The sequence below is a fragment of the Thamnophis elegans genome, chromosome 11 (assembly GCF_009769535.1).
Source record: "Thamnophis elegans isolate rThaEle1 chromosome 11, rThaEle1.pri, whole genome shotgun sequence".
NCBI classification, from domain to species: Eukaryota; Metazoa; Chordata; class Lepidosauria; order Squamata; family Colubridae; genus Thamnophis; species Thamnophis elegans.
In genome coordinates, this window is record NC_045551.1 from 8,841,849 (window position 1) to 8,853,984 (window position 12,136).

At 41.8% G+C, this 12,136-nt stretch overlaps 1 protein-coding gene across 1 annotated transcript in view; it reads left to right on the forward strand.

The window, feature by feature from the left end:
* The window catches only part of LOC116515093 (quinone oxidoreductase-like protein 2), a 32,858-nt gene extending 21,089 nt beyond the window's left edge, over positions 1 to 11,769 (forward strand). Inside the window, exons 6-10 of the mRNA XM_032226993.1 lie at positions 646 to 755; positions 4,975 to 5,056; positions 6,144 to 6,325; positions 9,219 to 9,447; positions 11,244 to 11,769. Coding sequence (XP_032082884.1) covers positions 646 to 755; positions 4,975 to 5,056; positions 6,144 to 6,325; positions 9,219 to 9,447; positions 11,244 to 11,288 — 648 coding nt within the window. The 3' untranslated portion in view covers positions 11,289 to 11,769. The remainder of the gene's footprint in view (positions 1 to 645; positions 756 to 4,974; positions 5,057 to 6,143; positions 6,326 to 9,218; positions 9,448 to 11,243) is intronic.
* Positions 11,770 to 12,136: the final 367 nt, after the last annotated feature.

The following is a 12,136-nucleotide window of genomic DNA, read 5'->3' on the forward strand; positions in this document are numbered from 1 at the left end:
ATTTACAATTGTAAGATCGCACAGAAGTAATTTCCTCTGTCCTGTTGGTTAAGGTGGCAACATATTTAAGATTGTGTATCTTTGGAAAAATTGTCTTTTAAACTGTGCTACATCTCATACTGTTGGTTAATTGGGATTGTCACTTGTGTCCTGAAATCCTTTATTGCAGAAAATAAGTTCCAAGAATACTACTGTATTTTTCGGAGTATAAGATGCACCGGACTATAAGACGCACCAAGATTTTGAAGAGGCAAATTAAAAAAAAAAGTTTTTGCACTCTGCAGACCTCTCAAAAACGGCCTGTTTTTCGTGAGAACGGGCCTGTTTTTTGTCAAAAAAAAAGGGCATGCATAGCCTTTAGGAGACTTATAAAGTGCTTCGGGGGCTGCAGGGGCAAAATGTTTTGCCCTCCCCAGCTCCCAGGACCACTCTGGAAGCCTCCTAAAGGTTATGCAGGGCCATTTTTGCAAAGGGGGTGGGGTTTGGGGAAACAAAAACTGCTGCATTCAGTGTATAAGATGCACCCAGATTTTCACCCTCTTTTTTGAGGGAAAAAGGTGCGTCTTATACTCTGAAAAATACATTAAGTTCAGACGGCTCATGATGCTTTTGTTCAGGATTTTATTTTATTTTATTTTTCGAAAGCTGCTTTGGAAAATCCCCCAAGGAGTATCTTATGAACAAGCTGCAGCACTGCCTGCTTCATATGGGACAGCCATCTTGGCCTTGAAATATAGAGCACAAACACAGCTAGGGTGAGTAGAAGCCCAACAATAGTACCACAAAGTCTTGTTTGGTCAACAAAGTTCTGGGTTGTGTTACAATTATATAACAATTGGTGGCTATCTTGAGGCTTTCCATGTATGGAAGATACCAAGATCATTAGACTGATTGCATATCATTCAGAATTGTTCCATTATTTCAGTTTATAGTCTGATTTGTTCTAATGTACAATTTTGTAAATACTGTAGATGACTTTTTGCTTTAGTTTTAATATGTTGATATATTTGATGTGCATCGGATTTGAAGTAAATGTTTTTTTCCTAATAAAATGGACTGCTAAGAATTAGGAATTGTAGGAGTAGTTGTCCAAAAAGTTGGCTGCTTCCTTAGTTATATCACTTCTATCTGAAGAAATTAGAAGACATATATTGTACCCTTATAACCAGAGGTGGGTTCCTACCAGTTCGCACCTATTCGGTAGAACCGGTTCGTCAAATCTACCGAACCGGTTAGAAGAGGTTCCACCAGTGGACCCGGAAAGCAGGCCACACCTTACAGAAGAGGTTCCAAAATTTTTTGAAACCCACCACTGGTCCTTGGATATGATTATTCTACACTATCATGCTCCTATTTATAAAACTCAGTGCCTCTGTGAAAGGTAAGGATGACTACTGCGTTTGTGGTGCAATCAGAACATTGCGTGTGTTGAAGTTGTTTTAACGGAAACCAAAGATGCCTTTTAAAAAACAAATTTACATCATATTCTTATGCATGCCAGTGCTATGTGTGAGGCAATTTAAGGTGGTTCTGATAAGTGTCGTCAACATCTTCATATCCGGTCACATGGCGGCAAGCCACTCCCATCCAGTCACAAGGGCGGCAAGCCACTCCCACAAAGTAGGCCACACCCACAGAGTAGGTTCGAACAATTTTTGAAACCCACCACTGCTTATAACCCACACATTCTCTGTCTCTCCCTTCAGCCAGTAAGGTAGTCATGGACAAAGAAATACAGATTTAGGACCGGCCCTGTGGAACGATCTACCTGCAGAGATCTGGACCCTTACCACTCTCCCGGCCTTCCATAAAGCTGTCAAGACCTGGCTGTTCCGGCAGGCCTGGGGCTGTTGATTGATATCCAGCCCCGTTTAGATGGAATGGGTGACATGAATTTTAATTCTGTATTTTTATTTTTTTATCTCTATTTTTTAAAATTAAATGTTTCTTGTCTGTTGTGAGCCGCCCAGAGTCCCTATGGGAGTGGGCGGCATATAAATTCTAATAAACTTGAAACTTGAAACTACCGGTACTAGGTCAGTCTTGCCCAACTTTATGTCCTCAAGATAAATTAGAGATCCTTCTGACTTGCTTTTTTTACTGCTTTTTCCCCATAAAACAGCCTACAGAAATTTGAAACCAAATCCCTAGAGCTTCTCTGCCTCATCCTGCAATACTACATTCTAACCACTGCGCCACCACGGCTCTATGGTCAAATGGTCAATCCATATTAATTGATAAACTACTAAAACTCTTGTATCTGTAACCTTTAACTGGGTGAAATGGTGCATCATGGGGAAGAATTTTGTCAACCAAGTACCTCAACTACCCTTGAAAAGTGTTTGGAGACTACAGCTAGTCCAGAATGCAGCCGCGCAAGCAATATTGGGTGTACCGAGATACACCCATGTTACACCTGTCCTCCGCGAGCTGTAATGGCTACCAATTGGTCTCTGGACGCAATTCAAGGTGTTGGTTATTACCTTTAAAGCCCTACATGGCTTAGGACCAGCGTATCTGCGAGACCGCCTACTGCCACACACCTCCCAACGGCCGATAAGATCACACAGATTGGGCCTCCTTCGCATGCCGTCAGCCAGACAGTGTCAGCTGGCGGGCCCCCGGAGGAGAGCCTTCTCTGTGGCTGCTCCGACCCTGTGGAATCAGCTACCCACAGAGGTCCGGACCTTACACACTCTCATGGCCTTCAGGAAAGCTGTTAAAACCTAGCTGTTCCGGCAGGCCTGGGGCTGTTGACCTTATTGTTAAGGTCCAGCCCCGATTAGAACGAATGCATGTTGTGAATTTTAAACTATTTTTATTCTTTTTTGCTTCTTTTTTCTTTCCTCTCTGTAAGCCGCCTGGAGTCCTTCAGGATTGGGCGGCCTATAAATTTAATAAATAATAATAATAAAAAAATAGGCGAATGCATCCAAAATATGAGACCCATGACCCCTGTGGAATTGAAATTTGGCAAAGTTTACAAAATATTTTGACATAAAATTCATCATAAAGCATTTTATGACCTAATACCAAATGTCATAAAATATTTTATGCGGTTCTGTCGTTTGATGAGTGCTATATGGTTCATTGTGGGCTACTTTCCAGAGAGATACAGAAATCTCTCTGAATGTCTCCGTGAAGTTTTAAGAACTTTTTAAATATATTAGAAGCTCTGCCATCGTTGAAGGCATTGAGGAATCTAGTAAGGAAATATCTCTGAGACAATGATCCGAAAGGTCACGGCTTGTCTACCAAAGAATGAAAATGTTACAACAGGAAAGAGAAAAGCATACAATGCACCAGGTCACCAGGGGCAATGTGCTTATCAGTTAGAGAAGGCATTTCACACAATGAAGGATATTGGTTAGGACTGGAATTCTAACTGAGGAAACTGCCAACTATGTCCCTTAAAATGTATGGCTGTTAAAGCTATATGAAGAACAGAACAGCATAAATCTATTCCAGATATGTGCTAAGGCTGTGCTGTGGCAGGCCCAGATTTAGGGCACATGACTTTTTGTCATCTATGGAAGGACTGGAAGGGAGCATAGGAAAATCAGCCTGATTTGATGGGTCTAATTTTCTTTATAGTGAGGCTAATAATGTAGATGGACATTGGGGTGGAGTGAAGTGAAGAAGTGTGTCAGATAGTCTTTTAATGTTTTAGATCAGGGATCTCCAAACTTTAAGCCTTGTGGACTTCAACTCCCAGAATTCCTCAGACAGTCATGCTGGCTGCGAATTTCTGGGAGTTGAAGTCAGGTCCTCAATATGCCAAGTTTGGAGGTCTCTGTTTTATTTTATTTTAATTTATTTTTTTAATTTTTATTTTATACACATAAGCACATCAACAGAAACAAACACGTAACTTAAAAACAACATAGGAACAATAAGTTCCATCGCATATCATACCGCAGTTCCGAATCGGTTTCTTTGCAGTTAGTGTTTTCCCTACTATACATTTCTATCTTTCATTCATAATCTCCTTATTCGTTATCCATTTTTATGTACATTTCTTTATTTATTTAAACTTAGCTACTTATGACCAAATATTATTTACCTATATTATGCTTTATATTTTTACTGTCATTTGTTCTCTTACATACAGTTATAGGTATACATTCACATAGTTATTCTTTTTCTTTGCCATTCTTATATTATTATTATTCCATTTAAAAGGTTATAAGGTATAATTTGGAATGCTTTGTTTACCATCCTTCACACCTGCTATGAGTTTAAGTTTAAGTTTAAGTTTTATTTTATTTATATGCCGCCCTATTCCCTAAAGGGACTCAGGGCGGCGAACAACTTAAACGGGAAGGGGAAACATACAAGTACAAAATAAACATATTAAAATGACCAACAACCACACCTGTCGAGAGGGGAAGGGAGCTCATCAACCCCAGGCCTGCCGACACAGCCAGGTTTTAATGGCTTTTCGGAAAGCAGGGAGAGAGGTGAGGGTCCGAATCTCCGTGGGGAGTTCGTTCCAAAGGGCTGGAGCTGCCACAGAGAAGGCCCTCCCCCGGGTCGTAGCCAGATGGCATTGGCTGGTGGATGGAATCCGGAGGAGGCCGGACCTGTGCGATCTAATGGGTCTTTGGGAAGTAATTGGCAGCAGGCGGTCTTTCAAGTACCCAGGTCCAATACCATGAAGGGCTTTATAAGTAATGACACCACCTTATTTTCTCTTTCTTTTCTTTTCTCCCTCCCTTCCTTCTCTACTTCCTTCCTTCCTCCTCTCCTTCCCCTTCTTCCTTCCCTTACTTCTCCCCCACTCCTACCCTCTGTCTTCTCCTTTCTACCCTCCTTCTCTTTTTCTCTCTTCCTCCCTCCTCTCCTTCTCTTTCTCCCTCTTCCACTCACCTCTCCTTACTTCTTTCTTCTTCCCCTAGGAAGTCTCTGTTTTAAATCATCAGCATTTAACACATCTCTCCAGTCTCAAACAATGCTTCTGTTTTTTTTTTGCAGAGAAACTGTTTTGGTGACTGCAGCTGCTGGTGCTACAGGGCTGGCAGTAGTAGATGTTGCAGCAAATGTCCTTAAAGCAAAGGTATTCCTTCTTTCACCAGTATTAGAATATATCTAAGCAATCTTCCAAATCAGACAAGGATGCTGAAACCTCTTGAAAAACATTTCACCCCTTCTGGTTTCAAATAATTATTTCCCCTTTAAAATCAGGTAACAACTAGGTTAACACACAAGATTCTACTCATAAAATTACCTTTCTTTATCAGACTGCAGTGTTCGGAGTTGCCATTCCTACAAGTGTTCCTTACTAGTTCACAACAGAGAACCTTGCAACTTCTTGAAAAGAAGTGTTCAATTATTCCTCTCCTAAACAACTCACTGCTCTATTCTAAAGGCTGGTCTAAAACTGCAGTGTGAAGGAAGAATAATTGAATTGAATTGGAATTGAATTTATTGCACTTATACGCCGCCCTTTTCCCCGGAGGGGACTCAGGGTGGCTCACAATCCAAGTCAGGGAAGGGGATACAAATAAGGGATAAAAAGACAAACAAAACAATACGCAATTTAAAAGCACACAACAACCATACCATTCGAGGGGGAGGGGGGGCAAAAACTCTTTAGCCCCAGGCCTGTCGGAACAGCCAGGTTTTAAGGGCTTTGCGGAAGGCCTGGAGGGTGGTGAGGGTTCGAATCTCATGGGGAGCTCGTTCCAGAGGGTCGGAGCAGCCACAGAGAAGGCTCTCCTCCGGGTGGTCGCCAGCCGGCATTGGCCGGCGGATGGAATTTGGAGGAGGCCTAATCTGTGGGATCTAATTGGTCTATTGGAGGTAATTGGCAGCAGGCGGTCTCTCAAGTACCCAGGTCCAATACCATGAAGGGCAGTTCTCCTCCCAATAAGCTTCCTTTGGAGAAAATGGCATTAATTTTACTTACGAAGAAAAAGAAGGGAAGAAACCAGAAAAATGCAACCAGACTAATCATCTTAATTTCCATCCAAATTAATGGTAGATGCAGCTCCCTCTAATCGATTGTGTGCTAAGTGTGTTGGCCATGGTGCCCAGAAATTATGGCGGATACATTGGATGGTTCAAAACTGGGGAACTTTAACCTCTGTTATAATGCAGCGATGTCAGTTGGAAGAATGTGCAGTTGTCTTTTGGGATTGCAGGTGATAGCAGCAGCAGGAAGTGATAGTAAATGCCATCTGGCTATCCAGAAAGGAGCTCTCGAGAGTGTGAATTACAACGAGGCTAGTCTGAAAGAAGAAGTGAAGAAGCTAACAGCAAACAAGGGAGTTGATGTGGTTATTGACACCGTTGGTGGAGACATCTTCAAGCAGGCATTGCATAGGTGGGCTAAAGCCATGATCTATTTCTTCTGGACAGTGAAATTTGACAAATTTTGGGGTCATGAATGAAGGTGAATATTATATGTGTCCCAGGATAGTGTTGCAGGATCCAATCACGAGGATCGGCTCCAGCATGAGTCTAAAAGCTTAAAAGACAAAACTTCTGGTCCCGGTGACTGACTTAGATTGGATTCTGCAACTTTTTGGTTTCTTAGGGCAAAACTGTAGTGAGTAGGGTGAAGGTGTAAAGGGTTTTGTACTTTTTCCTGAATTTGGTATGAATTTTACAGCAATTTTAGAAGTTCATCAAGGCTGTTTGATATAGATATATGTTACAATTATTTAATATAAGACTATTCTGACTTCATTGGATTAGCTATTTTCCACTTGAAAGTAGTTCAAATTAGGGCCATTCCTTGCTAGCCAGGCAAGGTGAATAATCATTACCTGCTTGGCAGTGATGTGCGGTGGGGTTTATGGCTGGTGAGGCAGCAATTCTTTTAGACTTGTGGACTTCAACTCCCAGAATTCCACAGCCAGGCATGCTCAGTTCCGATTGAAAGCGACAGCATTTGTTTTTCTCCTTTGCTAAATAAGTTTCCTTCTTTCTTTTTCTTTTTATTCTCCCTTCCCCTCCTTCCTCCCTCTCTCTCTCCCTCCCCCCCTCTCAAACACACACACACTCACAAAGTTGCACCAGGAGGATGAAGTTTGAATTCCTCCCCCTCCCTCCGACCCACACGTAACTTTTCCAGCTGTTTCAGAGAGGATTTCAACTCTGCTCTTGCCTGCCATCATGAAAAGAAAAAAAAATGTAAAAGGAAAAAAGCAAGAGCTGAGGTCAGGCTGAGCTAGTTGCTGCCAGAGTCAACGTGGATGACTCTGCTTAACTGTTTAAAAAAGCCTCTTAAAAAAGCACCCTCTACAGGAGGAGGCAGGAGAACAACGTGCCTCATCTACTTCAGGAATTTTTTGGCTTTTAACCCTTGCTTGAGTGATCATAAAAAGTCAGACTAGATGAGGCACGTCGTTCTCCTGCCTCCTCCTGTAGAGGGCGCTTTTTAGAGGCTTTTTTAAACAGTTAAGCACTAAGCAGAGTCACCCATGGTGACTCTGGCAGCAACTAGCTCAGCCTGACCTCAGCTCTTGCCTTTTTCCTTTTACATTTTTTTTCTTTTCATGATGACAGTGGTGAGGCTCTGCCTCCCCTGACTGCACATCCCTGCTGCTTGGAAACAAATTTGATTTGCCAAAATCTGAGCCTTCAGTGTATGGTTTCCAGTGCATGTGAGAACTAGTAGATTTTTTTAAAAAAGTAACTCAAAAGAGGGGAAGAATTGATTATAACTTTTTAACTCTTTAAAATGTTGAAATGCTTAATCACTTTTATCTTCCGTATCTGATTTTGATGTGGTGGGAGATATTTTCTTGATCATGCAGGATAATATCTGAAAATGTCTCATAAATTTTGAATATCTCCAATATCTTGCTCGCAATGTTCTATTCTTAGAAATCTTTTACTTATTGCATCCAAAAGTGGATGGAGAATCTGTGAGCTATTGCTGAATTCCAACCTGGAGCAGTTCCTGTCAGCATAGCCTAATAGTTGGGGATTCTGGCCGTTGTAGTTTAGCAACATAGCAATAGCAATAGCAACAGCAGTTAGACTTATATACCGCTTCATAGGGCTTTCAGCCCTCTCTAAGAGTCAGCATATTGCCCCCAACAACAATCCGGGTCCTCATTTTACCCACCTCGGAAGGATGGAAGGCTGAGTCAACCCTGAGCCGGTGAGATTTGAACAGCCGAACTGCAGAACTGCAGTCAGCTGAAGTTGCCTGCAGTGCTGCATTTAACCACTGCGCCACCTCGGCTCTTTTCTAGAAGGCCACTAGTTTTCCATTCCTGTATTACAGTTAGTCCTCAGTTTATAACCATTCATTTAACAGCAGTACAAAGTCACAATGGTGCTGACGTATGACCCATCTTCAAAGTTATGACCATCACACCACTCCCATAGTAACGTGATTGCAGTTAGCAATAGCAATAGCAGTTAGACTTATATACCGCTTCATAGGGCTTTCAGCCCTCTCTAAGCGGTTTACAGAGTCAGCATATCACCCCCACAGTCTGGGTCCTCATTTCACCCACCTCGGAAAGATGAATCAACCTTGAGCCGGTGAGATTTGAACCGCTGAACTGCAGATAACAGTCAGCTGAAGTGGCCTGCAGTACTGCACCCTAACCACTGCGCCATCTCGGCTCTTCAGTTAAGATGCTTGGCCACCAGCTCACATTTATGACAATTGCAGCAACTCGCAGTATGTGATCATAGTTTTAACCTTCCCAACCGACTTCTAATAAGCAAAGTTAATAGGAGAAGCAAGATCCTCTTAACAACCATGTGGTTCACTTAATGACCACATGATTTGCCCGTGATAAAAAAAAAGTCACAAAATGGAGTTAAGTCATGGGATGACTTGCTTAACAACTGCATCACTTACCAATTGGAATTCTGATCCCAATTGTGGTCATACGTGGAGGACTACCTGTAAATTGATTTAAACCAGGGCTGTCAAACTTGCAGCCTGTGGGCCAGATGTGTTACATGCTGACCATACCCACACCTGGTTTAGAGAAGGGGGAAAAAGTCCTGTGATGCCCTGCTTTAAATCCTTTGTTTCTGAAACCATCTAGCACTGCCCTCCCCACTCTTTGTATAATTGCATAGCAATGGCACATCTGCTCTTTCTCTTTAGAAAATAACCCTTTTGCTCTAATTGATGACTTGATGATTTCCATCCATTCAGGAATAAATTTTGACCCACTCAAGGAGTTACGGAGCTGCTATGTTAACTATTTGATCCAAGCATTAATCTCTGGATCTCTTTACAGTCTGGCTTTTGAAGGCAGAATTGTGGTGGTTGGTTTTGCTGGAGGAACGATACCGTCCATTCCAGCCAACATATTGCTTCTGAAAAACATCTCTGCTCTGGGACTATTCTGGGGCCGGTACCGGGATGAAAAGTTCCCAGTCTTCTCCTCAACCATTTCTTCAGCCCTTTCGTATTACCAAGAGGGTCAAATCCAGCCTCACATAGGAGGAGTGTTCAAACTAGAGGAGGTAAGGAGAAGAAGCTTGGCTTTTAACAGCTTTGAAGTTTTTGCAGAATTTCTTGGATTGTCCAATGGACAATCTTTATAACAATGAAAGAAAGGCTGTAATAAAATTGGGTGAATATATGTTTTTGCAGAATTTCTTGGATTGTCCAATGGACAATCTTTATAACAATGAAAGAAAGGCTGTAATAAAATTGGGTGAATATATGTCTGTATGTCCTGCTTCTATTTTCCAGGATTTATCTTAGGAGAAAAGTATAGCTCAGATTTATCACAGCTGCTTTCTGAATAGGACTAGAGTATAAACTGGCTTTCTGAATAAAAACTCATCCATAAATTTAAATGTTGCAGGTTACAGAAATCCAGTAATTTTGTCAGTATAGTGGGTGGCATAGGCAACCATTACCACAATGTTAGTTGAAGTTAAAGTCTTGGTATGGAGTAAATAAGTTTTTCCCAAAGGAGATATAGAGCAGATGGTATTAGCCACTCGTGACCCGTCAAAACCGCGCTCGATTAAACTGCGTCGCTGACATCATCAACAGGGTGACAACAGCCAGTGCGGAGAAAGAAGGGCGCTTTAAATAGTGCTTTGAAAGCAAGCCGATTCAACTTAAGGTAAGGGTTAGCTTTAGGGTTAGCTTTAGGGTTAGGTTAAGGGTTAAGGTTAGGTTTAGGGTTAGGTTAAGGGTTAGGTTTAGGGTTAGGTTAAGGGTTAGGTTTAGGGTTAGGTTAAGGGTTAGGATTAGGTTTAGGGTTAGGTTAAGGGTTAGGGTTAGGTTTAGGGTTAGGTTTAGGATTAGGTTTAGTGGGGTTAGGTTTAGGTTTAGGGGTTAATTTTAGGTTTAGGGTTTACAGCGTGCTTCTGTCTCCGCGCTGTTGTCGCCCTGTTGATGATGTCAGCTACGTGGTTTAGTCAGACGTGGTTTAGTCGAGCGTGGTTTTGTGGTGGAAACTTAGCCACTAGCAAAGACATGAAATGCAAGAATTTCCAATGTTGCATTTCCATTTTAGATGCAGGCAGGGATCTGAATGACTACAAATCCTTGCTCATCCATGAAATTTAGGGGGTTAAACTCTTATCTCTCAATTCGCAACTCTCCTTCTTATGAATATTAAGATGAAGCTGGTGCCTAGGATGTATTTTATGCCATACTCTTGAGGAAAAAAAAGGTAAAACTTGAAATAATATTGAAATGAGGTTTCTCTTTAAGAGGAATGCCTCCAAAGCTTTGCCATGCTAGCTTGCAGTTGAAAATAATGATGGAATCTTTCAGTTCATCCAATCTATTTATCACTAATTGTTTCTAATTAAGAGTCCAATTGCTTTTCATATCTCATTAAATACATGCAAATTTAGCTCCCACAATTAACTTGGGAAAAGCTTTAATGTTGGTCATTGTCTTTAATTATGGAAACCATTTTCTTTAAATAGTATCTTTAATTGGATTTTATCTAGATTCTTACATTCAGTTCCAGGGGGAAGTGGGGGGGGGGATTATTTCTGACTTTGCATAATTGTGACTTCCTATAAAATTTTCCAATCCACCAAACCAAGTTTCTGCTTTTGCCTAGTTTTATGCCACTGGGGATAAAAGCAAAACAATCTTATGTTTGCAACTTTCAAGGAATATACTTGGTGCCATAAAATGTACTTCTAGGATTAACATTTCACAGTCCAGCATTCCGTGAGCCTGATTCTGTGTTTATTGCATAGTGAATATACAAATGACACTAAATAGATTTACACCTCCAACTTTGTAACACTTTCAGTGACCCTTTCTTTGAATTGCTATTTAGGTAAACGAAGCCTTTGCACATGTGATTCAACGTAAATCTACATGAAAGATTGTCATCTCAATTCATTAAACCTCTTGGGAAAAATGTGTCTTCTGTGTTACTTCCTGCTGAAGAGAGAAGCTGTTGTCACTGAGTTCAAATCACTCAGCCTGTGACAGGCCCTTCTGGAGTACAGAAGAAACTTTCTAGCCAAGCAAACTCATTTATTTTTTTACCATTTCTCTAATGGGTCTTGGATGTCTAGACACCAACCCTCTTCCGGCCAATCACCACCGCTGAACCACAGCTAGCTTTCCTCCCCCATTGGCTCACTGCCAGCAATTGTCCACTGCCAATGGCTCATGGCCCTCCGCTCTCAGCCCTTTCTGCCTGCCCATTCCCTCGGGCAGAGTTTGACTCAGGTGTTTTGCTCCACAGGACAAATAATCACAAGCCACTTGAGTGGTGGGCAAAAGCCAGAGGTGGGTTCCTACCAGTTCGCACCAGTTCGGTAGAACCGGTTCGTCAAATCTACCGAACCGGTTAGAAGAGGTTCCCCCAGTGGACCCGGAAAGCAGGCCACATCTACAGAAGAGGTTCCAAAAATTTTGGAAACCCACCACTCTCTCTCTCACACACACACACACACAAACACACACACACAGACTCACACAGAGAGAGAAAGAGAAAGAAAGGAAGAAAGAAATAAATAAAAAAAGAAAAAAAAAGAAAGAAAAAGTGAGAGAGAGATGAAAGAAAAAAAGGAAAAAGGGACAGAGAGACAAAAGGAAGGAGAGACAGAGAAAGAAAGGAGAGAGAAAGAGAGAGAGAGAGAGAAAGAAAACACATGGCCGGCAAGCCATTCCCACCAGGTCACATGGCCAGCAAGCCACTCCCACAAAGGAGGCCACACC